The following is a 21,564-nucleotide window of genomic DNA, read 5'->3' on the forward strand; positions in this document are numbered from 1 at the left end:
CTTACAAAGTATGAGGAATCTCTACCAAGAACTATATATTTGTTTCTCGGTGTACCATCTTTTTTGGAAAAACAACGATTTATAATGTCTTTAAGTCGGGATTTTAACTGAGTATGGGGAATAGAAGTATACAGTGTTGAGAAATCATAGGTTTTAATGCTATTATACTAATATAATAGTCTTGAAGTAATTGTCTCCAAAAGATCGTTGGAATTTTTCAGGATCCACACTGAATTAATACCACTATGGGAGTAATAAGTGTTGTGGTAGAACTGCAAACCCTCTTTGACTGCTGTGAGTATAGAAGTTAAAAGTGTTGAGAGATTTGATGGTACAATTAGGAGATCCAGTTATGGAACGTTGTTTGTATGACATTTTGAAGTACTTTTTGATGAGAAAATATAATAAATGAAAAGGAAATAAAAACCATGAAGGTCATATTCAGCAAACTTAAGGTCAAGACTTGTGCAACTAACAAGGTTTTTAAACTACACGGGGTGTATCTAACCGATGTGCCGTCTTCATCTCGGTACTTTTTATGCAAGAATAGTGTTATTTGTTTATTTTTAATCTATATATATTATTACCCATAAAATCTTTAACTATTACTGCGACGTTATTGATACCATCAGAAAGCTGAGACATTTGGTTACGTGGTGATGCCTATGTATGCTAATTTACTTCGCTAAAAAAAAAAAATAATAAATTAGAAGAATACAATTTTTTTTTTCCTTTTTGCCTAGACGAATTAAACAAGTTCTTTAAAAATACAAATATGTTATAATTTTTGTTTGGCAAATTCCACTTTCTACAATCTAGAGAAACAAGCTGAAGGTTAATAATATATTTTACATTAAAATAATATTTTAACTCTTAAGTAACGTCCGGATTTTTACTACCAGAGAGCTCATAAACAAATGACTTACTATTTGACGAAAACGTTTTCTCTGTCAGTCTTTTCTTTACTTCTCTTAGAACACTCCTTTTCAACACATACGATATAAATATAAATATTCCTTGTAAAGAGTTTAAGAGTGATACAGTTACAGAAAATATAATTCCTAAGACTGTGTTTGGCAGAAATGAATCAATTACTTGTAATATGAGAGTCATTCCTGTTATAGTGAACAGTTTAACATATATCGTTGTTAGACTTTTATTGGTGTTTATATCATGTTTACGTGATACCAATACACTTCGTCGTATCGCGATAGCCGTTCTTGTGAAGAAGTAGATATTACTGATACATGCCAACACTACTGGAATGATGAAAGTTACAAGCATACCCATTAGATAGTTTATAAAACAAATATCACCTCCGTATCCAGTGGCGGACTCCAACACTAATTTTGACACAATATGAACACTGACCACTATAATAGGAATACCATATGAGAAACCGATGTATCTTAGGGTCGTTTTCTTGTCACAGCTTCGAGATATGATCGAATTCGTCATAGCGATAAAAACACGATACATGTGAAAAGAACATACTGTAAGACAACAAAAATAAGATAGCCAAAAATAATGCATCAAAACACCAATAATACTGCAGACATTGTCATTTCTGGTCTTAAAGAGCCCAAACTGAAAAAGGGTGTGGGCAACAAACATTGAGAAAACAAGCGACATATTGTTCTTTCCAGGTACTGTTCTCATTTGTGGACATAATGCATATGTCACAAATGTTATCAATAGGCAAATAAGACCGCATACAGTACAGACAGATAATATTGTGTCAATTATGGTCATTATACGTAACGTATCCTGTGTTTCTTGATTTCCTGAGTATTTAAGGATATTTTCGTAAAGATCTATACATATTTTGATATTCCTGTCTGAAGAGAACATATAGTCCAATCTTTTGACTTTAATTCCCAGAATGGTCACTTCATCAGTATTGTTGTTAAAGCTATAATTTCCGTTCTGAATCTCAATTTGTGGACATGTTATTAAAGTGGATAAAATTGCATACCTTCTTTTAAACTTCTTTCTAGAACTTTCATTTACGTGACATTGTTTATCGAATTTATGGTTTAGTGTTCTGTCAGGTAATAACATGGCTTCTGAGTTTCTTGATAAAGAAACATTAAACAATGCAATACCATGCTCTGATTCGCTTGACATAAACACTACTGCACTTTGATTTGTGATTTTGAGAAGAGATTGTTCTACAAGTGATTTACGTAATACAGATTTTAATATCAATTTAATATTTATGTGGACGGTAAAATTAGTATTAGCTTCTATGGTATCCCCGCAATTAGATTCTGTAGCATATATATTGGAATGGAACATGTCATAGGTGTCCGGCACTGCATCCACTGACACTCTACCATTTTCATCAACATCTATACCTGCAAATCCGCTATATATCATAGTTTTATCTGGATTTACAATTTTAACCTCAGTAAGTTTGCGGTGAACAAATTGTTGTACTTTTTCGCGGAGCCCAATCAAGAACGAATAAGTGTCATTGTAAGTAATGTACGATACACCCTGCATCAATAAGGGCATGATGTATCCAACGTTATATCCAAATTCTAGAAATGGAACACATAACTGACCTCGAAGAATTCTACCATCTGAACATTTCATTTCCGTACATTTGTTCTACAAAATATGAAGCGCAATGTCATAAGTTTATTAAAACATAACTAAATGAATTTTTAAACACAAAACTGTCATATGTGTTAAAACAATTGTACGAAATGGAAGAGAATTTTCCATTTCCCCAGTTTATAAGACGATATAACACGTTACTCACCAGTGGTCATGCTTAATTTAAAAATATGTTTACTCTGATATATTGCAAAACGTTAAAGTCTATAGAAAAACCAGTTGCCTGTATATTGTTAGAATTTTTCCTTTGTCATGATAATTTATATCAATGAAAACTTAAATTACTTTCACCTAATTTCGGGAATTTGATACATCGCATCTACCCCAAATTGAATTTGAGATAAAAGATACTCGTGGGTAGTTATAGTGTATCCATCTGCGCTAGCTAGGAAAACCGATTTGTTCAACGTGTCACGGTTTTCCTTTCCTATTTTGTCTACCCAGGACTTGATATTTTATAAGCGACTCAACGGGTATTTCTAGAAAAGCAAAGGACGCTTACCCTACCGGTGCACCTGATCCATGCTCCAAGTTTTTTGTGGAGTCCGAGTTGCTCATTTGCTTTTGTTACTTTGTATGATGTATGACAAAATTTAAGATACTATTTCAATTGATCCTTCCAAAGCAGTAATAACAATTGTTCTTGAGTTTGGAAGTATTTTAAGATCAGTTATAACTTTTAACTTATCAACAAGCAGATGTATCCAGAGCGACATGGACATAATATCAATTGAATGACATTGTTGTGGTAGGAAAATAACTACAATGTCCTATCATTCCAATTCAAGAGTGTGGACCAAAAAAGTCTGTTCATGTGTTATGTTAGTCAATCAATTGCTCAAGTAGTAGGTCCTTTAAAATTACTTTACATTGTTACCTGTAAAACATCATATACTTCGGATATGGCACAGTTTTCATTGCCTCCAACAGCATTGTTTGTAACCTGGCTTTTCTCTAGTGAAAAGAAAGTTTTCCATCTTGGACCTGTTATATGTAATTCGCTATTATCACTAGTGTGGCAAGCGTCAGATAAACACGTTTTCGTTCCAAAATCAGTTAAAGTACTCGAAATGTTTCCATTGCATATGAAGCAATACTCGTTTTTATATTGTCCAAAACTATCTACATCTGGCATTGTGTGACACTTGCGTACGATTTCCTGATCAAATAACTCCCATTGACCTGTTTCATTACAGAGGTTGACTTTCCTAGGGTTACAAATATCACAGATAGTTTTCCGTACTTCTAAATCTGCTAAGTTTTCACATCCCCATATTATATCTGAATCGTATTTCTTCCACTTTCCAGTGACGTTACATTTTGAAAAGCTATTTGCACAAAAATATTCATAGTCTCCTTTTGAATATTCCTTTGTGTAGTTCATGCACGTTTCCCCACTGCACTGCTTTGAATTAGGAGGAACTGAATATCTAAACTGACAATTACTTGTTTTTGCTTGACGAAAAAAGTAAAATATTGTTGAATTGTACATGTAAAGGCTCGGGATATAGTTATAACACTCTAGATGGAAATCCCATGGTAAGAGTTGCCATGTAGATGAACTTGTTTGGATTGATTTTTCTGCGAAAAAACTGCTTGCATGGTACACATTTTGAAAATCCACAAAGAAATCCTTTACCCTCACTCTTACGGGCAGAAAACTGAAAACAGTTGATTCCTTATCGTCGAATGTGTTAGTATTATTTTCATAACCATACAAAAGCCAACCTTTTGAATGCGAATAACTATTAAGGACAGTACATATGTAGTTTTGATTGTTTAAGATGTTTTCCACACAGCAAGGTTCTTCTGCGAATACACAAAATTCACCACAACTGCAATTTAACATATTTGAAAATGTTGAATTACACGATTCCGTTTCTTTATTTAACTGATAATAATTCTTAAGTAATTTACGCCTCCGATCTGAATTTTTTCTTTCGTAATGTTGTTTATTATGCAAACGTAAATTTTCTTCTTTCTTATTAACTAATATTTCACCCAATTTATTTACCATTTTCTTTATATTTTCATTATCAAAAAGATAGTAGTATCGGCCATCTTTCTCAAATGTCGTATGCTTTAATTCCCCATATTCAGAGAACAAAATATTAGTATCTTCCATTCTATTGATATTGCATAAAAAGCAAAACACATTTTTATATATTCCGGTGATTGTCGATTCAACCATGTTTTTACATGCATCTTCTAAAAATAGATCAGCAACAGCCCATTCTCCAGTCACATTGCATGAGGTTATGATGTCACCTTCAAACTTGGGAGGGTTACAGATGAAACAAAATATATTTTTAAACCCATGATATATATTATCGTAAGTCCTACACGCTCTGTGTATATTTATATCATACATTCCCCATGTGCCTGTGATATTACAATCTGAAACAATTCTAAGATCTGCTTCACTATTCATGCATTCAATTATAGGAGCACGTCTGTTATGAAATGCTATTGAAACAGAATTATTCTTTAAATATTTTACAATGTCGTCATACGATGAAAGAAAATTGAGTGCATTATAATCTAAATAGTCGTCAAAATACACACCCCACGGTGATGAAGAACTCTGAGATATATTTTCGTGACACATTAAGCAATAAACATTTCTATATGTGATATTTGTTCTCAATGAAGTAACTGGAACGCTTTGAATCTGATCAATCTCGTTCATACCAATTTCACAATTATATTTAAATTTTATGTTTACTGCTTTTGTATTGTGAAAACATCTATTTGATATCTTTACTACTGGAGGAATGTTTGATATTTTACCACTTGCATAGAAAGGAATACCTGTATTATAGCTATGATCATAATATTCTGGTTTGCCAATTACGTAGGTACTGAAGCAAGTAAACTCTTGTTCCAAAAACACGTCAGGACAACAATTACGCATCCTAACACAATCTGTACTACAACTGCATTTTGGACAACTAAAGTTATATTTCCTGAATACATCATTTGATAGTATAAATCCATTTATTTTCACTTTGTTGCAAATTAATGTTCCACACGCTGCAATATAGGCTTCAAGAATTCTAGTTGTGTTTAAGTTTCCCCGAACTTCCATACTGAACGAATACAACATAAAATATAATAAAACAAATGCATTAAGTTTTGGTCGTTCCATTCTATCTGAAATTATATGAATATGTGAGTAAATAAGGCGTTTGTTGTTTTTGAACTTTATGAATATCAATAAAAATCATCCAAACTTATTGAGACAATATCAAGTGTCCATTTTTTATAGTAGAAAACAATGATTCCAGATTGAATGTCACTCAATAGAATATATTCCGACAATAACGACTGTACAAGGAAAAGACACATACAACAAATTATCTGAACCATACATGATAAAGACAAAGAAGGAAACATGAATGAGGAACCCGGATTGTACTGACAGTTCTTATCATAATATCACGTCGGAGGCAAACGTAAGAGGAAAGGAAATGCGATGGAGAAATCAGTTTTCATGGCGGAGATTGATACAAAAAAGCAATCCATGAGTATACGATGATGGCCATAAAACGTTTGAAGTGATGATCTTAAAGTTGTAGTTGCAATGTCCCAGGGAGCTAATTGCAAGAAGTCTGACACGATTTGAAAAAAAAAACCTATTCTAAGCTAGTTCTGGCTTAACGTTTTTTTTTTTTTTTAAATGAAAATACGATATGCAGATGCGGAAGAAGGCTGTGCCTCAGAAGAAGAAAATTTTGACAATAAGAAATTCGTTTGTCTTAAATGAGTTGCTTTTTCTTTCTAACTTGACAGAACCCTAAACAAGAAGGATGTCGATTGTCAAACTTTCAGTTATGTTCAAGATTGAGGTTTTCTATTTCATTTAATTTACTGTAATGTTTCAATGATAGCGTACTCATTATATTGCACATTCCATATTTCCCCCCAATTTATATACATATCAGCCACTGCAAATGATAGAAAGGCTTCAAGCTGAAGAAAAATCCCTTCGAACAGACGATGTAAGTTTATTTATTTATTTATTTATTTATTGGTAATTGGGTGTTCAACATACGCCGTGTCTTAATCTTCCACTTTAATCAACCTCATGAAGAACAATGACGCTTGCAAAATAGTTATTTCATACGCAATCTATATAATGTGTATCTTTTCATCTAGACAAAACACCATCTATTTGCTTTTTATACAGACTTGTTATTGTTTAATTTTAAAAAGTTACCAAGAAGGACCATATTCTTAATTTCATAAGTTATGATTTAAACAAAAATTAAAATTAAAAAAAATTCATCCGGAGTTTGCACAGATTAAATAGATTTAAGCAAACAATTTTGTTAATCGTCAGTTAATATATTTTATATGACAGTGACTGGAGATAAATATACAATATCAATCAATTGTTGAACAATACCGCTTGTTTGTGCATGAGGCATACGGACGGGGTAAAATATAAAGCTGTGCCGATTAGAAATAAAATGACAAATTTGTTGTTGTTGTTTTTTGTTGCATAATAGATTGCGTTTATTGAATAATAATTCACCCTTATTGTTCCTCTACCAGTTTATTTCAATTTGTTATACAGAATTCAGTTGAAATCCCAAATTTCATTGTAATTATAGATAATTATTGGTATGGCCTAAAATACAGGCAAAGTATACCCATCAAATACAACACAGGAGGTTTCAGCATCTTGTTGTTTATGAAATTGGCTACAGGAGACATTAACAGCTACTACGATATTTCTTCATGTACCAAAAATGTACTAAAAATGCTGTACAATTGTGTTTCAAAATTTTTCTTGTGAAATTGGCGTCCTATTACAGCTTCTTTAATATAAACAACTTTGCATGAAATGTCACTGATGGTATAGGGGTTCAAGAAAGGATAAATTTTGCCTATTTCATTTCATTTGTTCCTGGATTACATTCTTTTGTTTTCCCCTAGATTCGTGCTTCCCTTAATTACTCTTTCATACGATTGGATAATTGTATACTTTTTGTAATTACTTGATATATGAATCAGTCAAATGCTACAGTATTTGTGTAAAAAAAAAATCTTTTCGTAGAAATTGCATCACTTGCTAAGTTCCTACCTTGTCCCTTTGACATTAAATTACGCATCAAAAATAAACCATACTTTGACCTTTGAACTACTCGAGTTAATCTTTTAATATTCATAATACTACAGGCAATGTATCATCTCAAACAACAACCAGATAATACAAAAACATTGGATAAATTTATTTTGTTATAATACTGTTAAAAGAATCAAATTTGAATGTTTATAATTTCTTTTATTTAAATATTGTTTAAGCGAGCTTTGTTATGGTTATTTATGTTTTCGAGTCGTTCAATTAACTCGAAAACAATTCAATTACTGAGTCGTGGCTAGATAATTACATTACGAATTCCGAAATACACATAGACGGATACAGCTTAATTCGTTCTGACAGAAATAGAAATGGCGGTGGCGTTTGCATTTACATCAGGTCAGACCTTGCCTTTTCTGGTAGAAATGACTTACATTCCGACAATATTGAGGCCATCTGGGTTGATATCCTCCTTCCACAATCTAAGCCAATTGTTATCGGCTGTGTTTATAGACCTCCAAAGCAGAATGATTTTTTGGAACAATTTGATGCAATCCTAAATAAACTTAACCCACAACATGAAATTTACATTTTTGGAGATTTCAATATATGCTGGTTGCAAAATAACTCCAATGGGTACAAAAACTATAACAGTGTCCTCAGCCTACATAATATGAAACAGATTATTGATGAACCTACTAGAATAACAGACAAACATTCATCATTGTTAGATCACATTATCTGTAATATAAAAGAAAATATAAGCCAATCTGGTGTCTTACCCATTGGCTTAAGTGATCATTTATTGACATATTGTACAAGAAAGATATATAAAAAAGTGACATTACTTTTGTGGACAACTCAATTAAGATTAGATCTACAAAATATTATGATAAAGATATTTTCACAGAGTTGCTGACCAAAGTAGACTGGTCAAAATTATATCTTTGTAGAAATGTTAACAAAGTTTGGGGCATTTTCAGATTTATTTTTATCAACATTAGATGAGGTAGCTCCGATAAGAGAAATAAAGGTTAAAAAGAAAACTGAACCTTGGATAACATCAGAAATACTTGAGTTAATATCAGAGAGAGAAGATCAGTATTTTTCTATTTTTAAAAGATCAGGTTGTGATCAGGACTACTCAAATTATTGTAAACTGAGGAACAAGGTGCAAAGAATGATAAACAGTGTAAAATCTTGTTATTTTGAAAATAAGATAGAAGAGAATAAAAACAACCCCAAAAAATTATGGGAACAATTTAGAAATCTGGGTTATAGTAATAAGCAAAAAGATACTTCAAAAAATGTTTTAAATATTGAAAACAGTAGCTGTCATGATTCTCGCACAATTGCCAATCATTTTAACAACTTCTTAACTACTGTAGCTGAAAAACTAGTTGCAAAACTGCCAGCAGCTAAAGGGTTTTACAATTACAGCTCAAATATTTTCCAAAATTTTTATAGAAAGGTTTTCATGAATAATTTATGTTTAGAACTGTCTCCTGTTACGGAGGAATTTGTTTTTAAAGAACTACAATCTCTGAATATTACAAAGAGTACGGGTCTGGATGGTATTCCCTCACGATTTCTTAAAGACGGAGCACACGTTTTGAATAAACCTATTACATTTATTATAAACTTATCTATTACCAGTGGCATTGTCCCTGATGACATGAAACAAGCACGTGTCTGTCCAATCTATAAGAAAAACAGCAGGTTGGATGTCGGTAATTACAGGCCTGTAAGCATACTAGTTGTGATATCAAAAATACTAGAAACATCCATATATTCACAACTGGAGAGATATTTGGTAAAACATAACCTATTATACGACCTACAGTCAGGCTTCAGATCTAACTACTCAACCGACACATGTCTAATACACCTACTAGACCATATAAAAACACAAACATCTCATGGTTTATACACAGGAATGATTATTCTCGACCTACAAAAAGCATTCGACACAGTGGACCACAACATTCTCTGCCACAAATTAAAATCTCTTGGTGTCTCTTCCACAAAATGGTTTTAATCGTACTTATCAGATCGAAAACAAAAAGTCGTCATAAACAGAACAGAATCTGAATTTTTGAATGTAACCTGTGGCGTACCTCAGGGTAGTATATTAGGCCCTCTTTTATTTCTGTGCTATGTCAATGATATGACAACCAGTATCAGCTCACAATGCAAACTTTTATTATACGCTGATGACAGTGCAATCTTATACTCACATAGAGATCCCGGTATTATATCATCCAGACTGGGTCAGGAACTCCAGTCTTGTAGTCGATGGCTGGTGGACAATAAACTGTCGTTGCATTTGGGTAAGACAGAATGCATTATGTTTGGCTCCAAAAGAAAGTTAAAGAAACTTACCCGGTTTAGTGTAAAATGCAACGACCATACAATAGATTCACGGACAAGCCTAAAATATTTGGGATTAAACATAGATCAATACTTGTCTGGGGAGTCTATAGTTAAAAATATTGTCCAAAAGTCTAGCTCAAGACTGGGGTTCCTGTACCGAAATGCTAAATGTCTATCAGAGGAGTCCAGGAAGTCACTGAGTGTGGCACTTATTCAGTGCCACTTCGACTATGCATGCTCATCTTGGTATGCTGGTCTCAATAAAAAATTAAAAAATAAACTTCAGGTTGTTCAAAACAGAGTCATTCGATTTATTAAAAACCTGGACTCTAGACATAGCATAGATTTTAATATATTTAAAGACGTTGGTATTCTTAATGTGGAAAACAGGGTACGACAAATGAGGTTAAACCATGTTTATAAAATATTTAATAGAAAATCACCATCTTATATGAACTGTAATTTCACAAGAATTCGAGATTGTCATAACCATTTTACCAGATCTAGTGAAAATAATTTTTATGTTCCAATTATAAAGGGGCCAACTGTTCAATCTTTTTATTATAATGCAATTAAAGACTGGAACAATTTACCAGCAAATTTAAAGAGTTTAAAAAATTCAGATGCGCTCAAACTAGGAATAAAAGATTTTTTTATTTGATCAATTGAAGCAAGCTCGGCATAAATAGTTTCATTATAATATTGTAATACAGTGGATTTTACTGTACGTCAGTACTTTGTGTGTTTGAAGATGAGTACTGGATGAGGACCATTGTTACTGTTGCAGAGTGGCGCTTGCCGCCTGGACACTACCTTTTGTCAACAGCCATGAACTCTTCTTTGGACACTTAAAGTTTTTATATTTTATTTATAATACTAGTGATTTGTCTCCTTTCAAGATACCCTGCCAAAGTTTTGAATTGTTATACTTTTTGTTCACCTCTAAGATTTTTACTCTATGAGGACCCCATTGTAAATAAGCTATTGATTAGATATCAACGTCTTGGGTTCTATATTTTTGACAGTTCAATTCTTTTATACTTTTAAAATTTTATAGACAATATATATTTGTATTTTATATTGTGTATATGTATGTTGTAAATTGTGTAACACATGCAATATGTTGATATTTAGTCGAAATAAATCATATCATATCATCATATCATATCATACATTTTCAAACTGAATTAGATAAATTGGGTAAATTGTCATTCATTATACTATATATCATTTGACCGTAATGCAGTGGGTGACATTTTTGTTTTCATATTTGACGAAGTTAACGCTGAAATACGTGTCATAAAATTGCCTAAAATTACTAAGTTAATTAGGTAGTAATCATTTACGATATTTCACGGAAATATTATATTTCTGATGAAAACACAGTAAAAATGCATGGATCGTCATGGTGTACCCATCTGCAACATGAAAACCGATTTATTCACCGTGTCTTAGTTTTTTCCTTTTTGGTCTACCCCGAGCGTGACATTTCATTAGCATCTCGGTGGGTGTTTCCTAAAACGCAAAATAGCTATCAACAGCCGTTCTAAATATTTACGTAGTTAGCTTAGCTAGTCAAGAAAAAAATTAAAGAATTTCAAGGTTTTCGTATGTTTACTGTATTAACGGAAACAAGGTCTACGTGAGAGTCAGAACATTTTGATATGGTGGCACACCCATCCCATTTTGCGTTGTTATAAGCGGTCAACAATCAATTCTAATTATCGCACTTCAGCGTGATTAAAAACGCAGTTCGGCGTATTACTATCGTACATCTGCGCGACCATATAAACTACTAGTATATCATGGCAAAGTACATGTATTAATGGGGTAGATTGAAACATTCTATTCGAACTTCGGTTACTCAGCACTGTAGAAAAATAATTAGAACAAATACCTTCATATATATAAGTAGCTTTATTTGTAAGAATCATGCAAAATCTGAAAAATGTGATACACCCCGAAAAAGGCTACATATTTTTATTTTTGTAATTAAGTCGTTGTATGGGTCTATATAATGAAATGTATAATTATTCATTGAAATCTGTCTGCTCTTAGGAGGTAATCATCATTGAAAATCCAATAGATTCTATTGTATTTGAGTGCCATTTACAGTTATCTCCCTGAAAATTACTGTGCATTCTATATAATTTTTATCTTCTGAGAACACGGCTTTTATGAAAAACTGAATGTTAATTTCTGTTTACTACGACAATTTAAACAAAATATCAAAAATAAAAATATGTAGGCTTTTCACCCATGAATCATAATTTGCATGATTCTTAGCTGGAGTGCTACTTAAAATAACAAAATACAGAAACCCTATTCAGTTTTTTAAAGTTAGGCTTAGTTTGATATTATATCATAATATAATCGTGGATCGTTATGGTGTATCCATCAGCACCATGAGAACTGATTTATTCAACAGATCATAGTTTTCCTTTCCTCGTTTGTCTACCTCGGACTTGACTTTTTATGAGCAACTCGGCGGGTGTTTCTAGAAAAGCAGAGGACGCTTACTCTACCGGTGCACCTGGTCCATGCTCCCAGTTCTTAGTGGAGTCCGAGTTGCTCATTTACTTTTGTTACTTTGTATGTATGATTTTAGTTACTTTACGTTCTTTGTTGTGTATGTCTGTTTTCCATGTCTGGTCTTTGTCCCTGGATTGTATTCTTTTGATTACCGCTATAACCTTGGTTCCCTTGATTACTCTATCATAATATCATAATCATGCATTCAAATTTTAAATCATTTCTATAAATCATGACTTTATTTTTGTATAACAAAACAATTGTTGACCATTTTATTTGGAAAGTATTCACTTTGGGACATAATGCCCTTCATGATTATACAATCTTTAAAACAGCTGAGTGTGTACTTAAAATTAAAAAAAAAATGAATTCCTAAAGACACATTTATTCTTACCTGTTAGTTATTCCATACGTCTATGCTCAGTAACTTTAACTTTAGATGTAAATAATCATTACGATAGCTAGCGGACCTACACCATGTGTGATAAATGTCATTTGTTAAATGTTGTCATTTTGTAGATTTAATACATTATTTAACCTACGACTAGTTTAATCATGTATATAACTTGGACGAACTATAAAGAGGATATTAAAGTTTATTAAAAATAATTATTCTCGCTCCATTCAAAATTCCCTATCAAATATTAAAATATCAATCATATTTTATTAGTTAAAATCCGAAATTTTCAATTTTGGGAATGTTTTGTTTGCTTTTTAAGTTACTTTTACAGTTTTAATTATCCAATGAATGATATACTAGGCAAACATTAATAATTGTTCTGTGCACTAAGTAATTTTGAAATCAAGTGCACAATTTTCATTAAACTAAGTGATAAAGGCAGTAAGAAACCAAATCCCTTGATCCAAAAGATTAAAATGAAATATTGATTAAAGAGAAAGGCTGGATATCAACCTGTTTGTAGATTAAAGTTTATTTCTAAGAGAAGTTAAGGGAACTTAACGTAGCGCGGAAATCAAATGAATGTAATCCAGGGACAAAGACTAGACATGTCAATGGAATACACAAGAATATAAAATAACCAAAATAATACGTCCAAAGCAACAAAAGTAAATGAGCAGCTTGGACTCTTCAGGGGCAAAATGTATCTTCAGTACTTTTTTGCCCCTGACGAATGCCGTAAGACCAAAAAATTGGGCTAACATTTATCAATTTGTATTTAGGTTTTATTCATATTTTATCTGTATTCAGTTCCTTTTTTACCTTTTAAACGTGGTTATCGTTATATCACAAAGTCATTATTGACGTTAAATGTGAGCCATTTCACAACATAGACAGCCTTTCAGGACTTATTTCAAGGTGTATTTACACTTATTAAAGACCTTTTGGTAATGGTTGTAAGTATATACTATTTTTATAAAGGTTATACTATGGTGTATTTATTGCGTTTCACCATATCTGTTCCTTTTTCTGTTGTCTTTGTTTAATTTATGTTGTTTATTGTAACGAAAACAATAAAATATAGAGTGCGTTATATTACTTCTAGTTCTGTTATTACATGTATCAGACGTTTATGATAAATAAAAATGCATTAAATAATAACAATTTTAATAGATCAAAAAGAATGGATTTTTGTAAATAGAATGCAATAAGATGCAATAATAAGCAAGATTTAATATATCCTGTAATAAGACGTGAATTGCGGACTACCGGAGTGTCTCAAGAAACAATGTCTACAATATATTGATGAATCGGAAATTGAAATATAAAATTTAGATGTCTGGAAACTCATTATTTTAGTTTCAATGGTAGGTACACTTTATATATTTAGCGGTCTATTTAACCTCATTTAAATTCATTGGAAGTAGCAATACAAGACCGGTTAAAGAGCACGCAAGTAAAAATACAAAAAATAAAACAATAAACAAAACCTACAACATAAGACAATAAAGCAATATAAATCTACTGCCAGTGAAAAATGTTAGACAGAGTCTGAATTAAAAAGCGACCTCTCTACAGGAAGCATAATTACCTCAGTTTTCTTGATTCTTGAAGGTATTTGAAAATATTTTCTATTTCAGGAAAATAGAAGAATTCAGTTCCATTAAGAATACAATCTGTCCAAAAGGTTGATAGTACCTGATCTGATATAATGTCACCATAAAAATATAGTAAAGCTGTAAGGGAGGTGTTCTGATTCCGACCAACGTTACATCGTGACTGCTTTAGCAACACACGGAAGGTAACACAACTTCGAACATCTTCTTAACTTTCAGTTCAGGTATTAGAATTTTATAAACTGAAATTTTCCATAAAATGAGACCAATACTTGCTCTACCAAACTTTTTTCTATAGTTCCCTTTATTATTCTATAACACAATTATTTTTTTTACAATTACTTTTTTGGAATAAGAAAGGGACCAGAATAGGGGCAACAAAAATTCTGATAAGATATCAGCTGTGTGACGCTTATAACAAGTACAATAATAATATGAAAAATAGCCATTAGTTATTGTGGAATAAATTACCTAAAAGCTTCCACTTAAGAAATATGTAGACCTAGCATAGCCTTTTTAGTTGGTGATAGTCCGTCTTTTCTACTACCACAAGTAGGACAGCAATTATTTTGTTACTGTAATAAAGCTGTGATATAAGGTAAAGTAAAGATACCTACTATTTTTACGGTTCTATATTGAGTATAAGAAGGGATTTGAAAAATGAAAACACCGAAAAAAGAGTTGAAAACAATAGCGAGAGGAACTGGGAATCTGGGAGTTTATTATTATTGGGTGCAAAATCCGGGATCGCAATCCATCCAGTATATGAAGGGTTATCAGTATCTGATGAATCTACTCTATTCATAGGCAATCAATTGTCAACAACATTTGTGTTAAAATCTTTTGCTTTTCCTTAATGTGATTGCTACTTTTTTTCAATATAAATAAATATATTTTATTTTATATTTTTTTGTTTGTTTTATTTTTTATTATTAATTTTTGTATTGTTTATTCATTTGCATGTTCTCGCCGTTTCCTAGTTTCATCTTTGTACAAGGAAAGAGTAATCAAGGGAACCAAGGTTAAAACTATGTTAAAAATTCGAAAACGTGTGTTTTATAGTTGTTTACGTAAGACGAGTTGCATCCAAAGTTTGAACACTTGGACTATTTTTGATTGAATTGACAGCAATAGGTTTTACAACGCGCTAAACATCCCTCATCCATTGCAGTGTGCCTATACCAGTGGTGATTAAAAAACAACATTCGCATGCTATTGTCATAATCGGTAAATCAGTGGTCAAGGAACATTGTACTAAAAAAATCATTTATTCTTTGATTTAGAAGAAACTGAATATTTCTCAACTAAGGACAGATTTAAAAAGAGGAGACCTCTTAAGATGCAACTACTCATATCCCTGATTCATGAGTCTAGCAATGAACATAACTACAATGTCATACTCATCAAGCAGAGTGCACGCCTTGAACATTTCAAACATAGCGTAAGCTAGTTCGTAATGACGATTTTGTGAGAAACTTACAAAATATCTCATCAGTGAGCAACATTTCGACAAAAAGTTGCATATAGAAACCTTCAAGAGATGAAAAGTTGGATAACAACTACTTGTCGGTTTTGAATATGCTAGGTTCTATTCTTCAACGATTCCTTCTCAATGACCTACATTTAAGATAACCTTCATATGATTCATACAGTTTTTGTCTCGTGAATTGATATTGCCTGTGAACAATGACTATTATTACAGGTTTAGATAATCTAAAATTGAAAGAGTTAGTGAAAGATGGATACACACATCCTTAACCATAAACATGCTCTAGTGTGATTCAATAAGGACCCACATAAGCAGATGCGTTTGATTTCTTGCTGTCCGATTTAGATGGTTATCCTATGTCAACCGAACACTATTATGAAGTCACTTACGATTTAATAGATGCAAAACATATTATTTTATTTTATCGTGTTACTTTATTCTTTATTTTTTGTCCATTTCTTATACTTTTTTAAAAGTTGTTAACTTTTTGTGAATTAAGCTATTATTTTGTTATTGTACAGGGAGAAACTTTATTTTGTTTGGATTTATTTGTACCTTTTACATTCACTTCTCCTTACGACACTTTATACCATGAAGAATGCTTGGTACGGTCTTCAAATCTTGGCAAGCTTCTTTTCTTATCATAAATTTGGAATATGAGTTAAGACTGATAAAAAAGAGAAAGTCGCGAACATTTTACTGACATATTCTGAAAAAAATCTATCATCGATAGATATCTGTGGAAAGGGAAATGAATACTTTAAACAGTTTTAATTATTCCTATTAGAGACCAATAACTATATTAATTTTCTAAAAAAACACTTGCAAATTCCTCTTTATAGAATTGGCACGACGTTTGTATTGTGATATTTACATGAACCTTTTATTTCGAAACCTTTTTATGTGATATAATTACTGCTCTTGAACGATATAAACTTCCCGATCATACCATACAGCGTCTCCCCATTCCTCATTTCCCCAATCCCCATTGAAATATCCCCATTTCTTACACAAAACTACAATAACCCCGTAGAATTCCAATTGCATTATTTAAATCAAATATCAACATTTTGACTTGAACTTAATACTTTTAAATTCTTCAATATTTAAAACTTGTTTTTAAAATTAAGTTTGATACATTCATTATATTAATAGATACTTTGAAAACTTCCCCATTCTCCTCATTCAAAATGCCCATCCACCATACACTATCTCCAACCCCAATACCCCGGAATACCATAGAATGCGAAGTTGTCCCCATAATCTTGGCAAATATATTTTGTCATGTTCTTGGGATTGAAATCACAATATTTAAACATATATTACAATACTTTTTTATTTTTATTCATGATATATGAATGAAATATACAACAACAAAGTAAAATTACTTTGAATAAACACAGGAAAGCTTTAAATAAAAATTTCAAGGCAATTCAATCTAGTTTATATGTATCTATAATACATGCATAAAATACACGAGTAAACAAGTAAAACTACTTTGAAAAATAGCAATATCGTAGCCGTATTTTTATCTGATTTTTCAAACTGCTCTTTGGAAAATGAAGTATGCATATGAATATGATTTCAAAACAAGCGTGAATGTGCAATATGTATGAAATGTTTTGAACGTAGTACATATAGCAAGTATTAGTACGTAAGTTTATGTACACTGTGCACATATTTTTCGTATTATATCTTTTCTAACGCCTCAAACTCATCAAAGTGAAACCAAAATCAAATACACAGAAGACAAATACAAAGTGCAAAAACTGGACCGATCGGAGGCACAAATGTCACGATCCATATCAGACAAACTGTTAAAACAAAGCCAGCAATGAATACTTTTATATCATCTAAAGACAACGAAAACAATCGCAAAGCTATAAACAATAAAATGGCCTTACAAATGAATGTGATGATTCTAATTTCACATGAATAATTCATTGCAAATTCTGGTCCATAACGTAACCAACATACATAGTCTACTGCAAATATTAAAACGACAATTGTAAATGATTCCGATAGAGCCATGGAGGTCAATCTAGAATTACCAATTAACCTTTTGCAACTATCTATGACATCACTTAATGTACACCGAAATTTTTCGAACGTTTCGCTTTGCATTATGATTAACATGAACCTTACTATCAGATCCCGAATCCAGCATAAACACTTGTGTGTAAATGTTAGTGTATTGATTGCTCTCTGGGGTAAATGTTTGCAGGCTTGATAAACCAAAGGGACAATTATCACAAGGAAAACAATTGCAACATTAGTTGTTCCAAACCATTTGCATACCATCGATATCACCCTTGAAACAAATGTTAAAACTGTAATTAAAACAGTTACAAAAAGAAAATTCACAACTTTCCATGAAATTTCATAACTGCATTGCAAAAAGGACAAACAATATGGCCATAGATCCTTTAAAAGTTTCCATAACTTGGTCAAGAAGGCAAAAATGACGTCCACTATTTGTGTACCTACTTTCCATAAAACATTACCTATTCTTTTGGCAATATCTTTAACGGTATTCAACATAGAAAACAATTTTTCTTTTAACATGTAGAAAAGTCCAGAACTATTGGCAATCACTGCACTAAGCAACCCAGCTCCCATTACTCCAGATAGCATTTGAAAGCCTACACCTAAAAATCCTAACAGTGAAAATAAAAAAACACCTCCACATATAAACAAGGCTGATTGTAAAAGTTTCTTAGTAATACGTGAACAAGTACTTTCATCTGTCGTATTTGTAGATGGGTTTTCAGAATTATTATCAGTTTCTTTTTCAGACCGATGTTTATCTTCATTAGAATTGTTTTCAGGTTCATCATCTTTGTTCTGCTCGTGTTTTTCAGTATTATTTTCTATCTGACGCAAACATTTGACTAAAGCCATAAAAATGGAAATAATCAAAAGTACAGTGAGAGACCTTAAGCTAATCCAGGACAGCATCAAATTAATGCTGATGTATGAAACAACGAATGTGAGGAGTGCAAAAATAAGATCATCACGAACGATGAAAATAATCACACACGCAGCCAATGCTGACAAGGTCGCGATCATCGGGATAAGTGTGTTAAATATGACTTCAAAGAAGTAGGTCAGGACAAGGAATAAAACACCTGTTAATGCAGCAATGAAACAATTTCGAGTTGTAAGGTGTCGTCTCCAGTTTACATTTTCTTCTGCCATATTATTCAGTATTACATCAAACGATTGATACCTGTTTGAGTAAAAATGAATCATTCGTTAATATTTAATCTTTTCACTGATCGAAAGAAATAAGGTTTCAGCAATTGCAGTAGTCACTTGGATAACTTGGCCAATCAAACATGAATTAGTTTTTTCCAGATCTTTAACCCACCAGATTCAAGAAAAAATTGGCTGATGTATAATTTCGTGTTACCAAAATTTACGAAAGACAATAATTGTTTACGTGAAAACAAGTCTATATACTGTATGATTTTTATGCATCGTTTTTGTTTAATCTTTATGTTTGTTTATGCATTGTTTTTATTTTGTTTTGTTTCGTTTTTTTTGCGGTTGGGGTATTGGTTTTATCATTTATTCAATGTCAAATATACTTAAGCTAAGTTTTATTTAATTTCGCTACATGATTTGATAGAAAAAGTATTCAAGGGAACCAAGGTTATAGCGGTAATCAAAAGAATGTAATCCAGGAACAAAGACCAGACATGGAAAACAGACATACACAACAAAGAACATAAACTAACTAAAATCATACATACAAAGTAATAAAAGTAAATGAGCCACTCGGACTCCACTAAACACTTGTTGCACCGGTAGAGTAAGTGTCAAGTCCGGGGTAGACAAACGAGGAAAGGAAAACTATGACCCGTTGAATAAATCAGTTTTCATGGTGCTGATGGATACACCATAACGATCCAAGAGTTCATGATGACGTCCATAAAACTTCTGTAGTGATGACATCAACATTGTAGCAACATAACCCTGTTCCAGAAGCGTATAGAAACAGCGATATCATTTAACAACAGATAAAATCATTTAAATTGAAACCAAGTACGTTCATTTATAATTTCCAAGAACTTGAATCATGCGTCACAGTTCTTTTAATTTTAAATTGATTTACTCTGAAAGCCTTTGTATGAATATTTGAGAAATAATATTTATATACATATTTTAACTGAAAAGAATAAACTGTCGTATCATACACAGATAAACGAATATCTTTTCTTCTGTGAATTAACTTCTTTATATAGAACGATTTCTTTTTTACCTCCGTTTCACGTATATATTAATAGACGTATTTTTATGAGTATGCATCTATTTAATGTTTGAACTAGGGATGTAACCGAATTTGATTTTTGTTTACTGAATAAACATTTGATGAACGAATGAACTGAAATCAGCATCGTATTCCTAGAGAATGAGGACCAACTTCATCAGCCTTGTTTATCGTGTCACAATTTAAGTTAAAAACAATATGTTCCTATCTTTGTTACATTCCTTTTAATTTTGACATTTAATACGGGTCAAGCTGTAGCAACAAACTATTTCTCTCGTTATAACTGTATCAATACTTATTTTTTATAAAACACGACATGATAACCACTTTATTCACTTCAACAACCGACACTTTTAGGGAATCAAAGATTGAGGAGAGTTTTTAATAAATCAACGCTACTTAAGGTTTAACATGAAATAAACAATAAATCCTTTGCTGTTTGATATTTTGGACTGTTGCTAACAATAGCTTTAGAAAAACAAAATCAAGGGTAAAATAGGACAATGAAATAAATAAAGAGTAGACGTTTTAAGATATAACAATTTAACGATAAACAAATCCCTACCTTTACTTGCTTGACATAAATGACTTATGTCCCCAACAGAAATCGGTTTATGCGTTGCAAGAATCATACAGTATAACAATGTAATTCAAACTTACAGAATTATATGAAGTGGTTAAATGTCACGCTGGTTGGAATTTTAAACATTACTTAGAACCGGCGTTAATGTTATTTATATTTGACGAAGATCTAGATAATGTATTTCTTTACAAAATTTCAAAAACTTGAATGATTTTTTTTTCTGCCTGTTTAGTTGTGTGTCTTATATCTTACGTAATTCAAATCGAAATAAAAAGAAAAGGTTTTGTAGATATTTAATCACACGTTACAGCTTAACGCTTTTAAAAGTTGGTTTTTTTTTGTAAACAAAACTAAAACAATTCTATAATTCTATACATATATTTATATACAAATATTTCCTTAAACAGGTACTATAGAACGCACAAGTTTCATTCTGTTAACATGGATTTTCTTGTAATTATATTTCTAACAGGTATTATTAAAGAAATGATCTTTTAGTCTGAAATGAAAAGTACATGAACAATGTTTTGCATTGCATTTGGAGTATATAGACAGGGAAGGAGGATAAAAATGTTGTGCAGAAAAATACG

General features: G+C 31.8%; 1 protein-coding gene across 5 annotated transcripts; it reads right to left on the reverse strand.

The window, feature by feature from the left end:
• Positions 1-547: 547 nt before the first annotated feature.
• LOC148600711 (uncharacterized) lies at positions 548-21,035 on the reverse strand. 5 transcript variants are annotated; one of them, XM_088554385.1, is made up of 4 exons: positions 20,957-21,034; positions 3,500-5,775; positions 927-2,613; positions 548-685 (listed from the first exon to the last, which is right to left on the reverse strand). In XM_088554385.1, exons 1-4 carry the CDS (start codon positions 21,021-21,023, stop codon positions 678-680), a joined length of 4,038 nt encoding a protein of 1,345 aa, XP_088410511.1. In that variant the 5' UTR covers positions 21,024-21,034; the 3' UTR covers positions 548-677. The 5 variants fall into 5 exon arrangements, with proteins under 5 accessions (XP_088410511.1, XP_088410514.1, XP_088410510.1 ...); XM_088554388.1 differs by lacking the exon at positions 548-685 and having other exon boundaries at positions 721-2,613; positions 3,500-5,088; positions 5,434-5,775; positions 20,957-21,035; XM_088554384.1 differs by lacking the exon at positions 548-685 and having other exon boundaries at positions 721-2,613; positions 20,957-21,035.
• Positions 21,036-21,564: the final 529 nt, after the last annotated feature.

The sequence above is a fragment of the Perna viridis genome, chromosome 12 (genome assembly GCF_037379345.1).
Source record: "Perna viridis isolate PV_CMFRI_1.1 ecotype Kerala chromosome 12, ASM3737934v1, whole genome shotgun sequence".
NCBI lineage: Eukaryota > Metazoa > Mollusca > Bivalvia > Mytilida > Mytilidae > Perna > Perna viridis.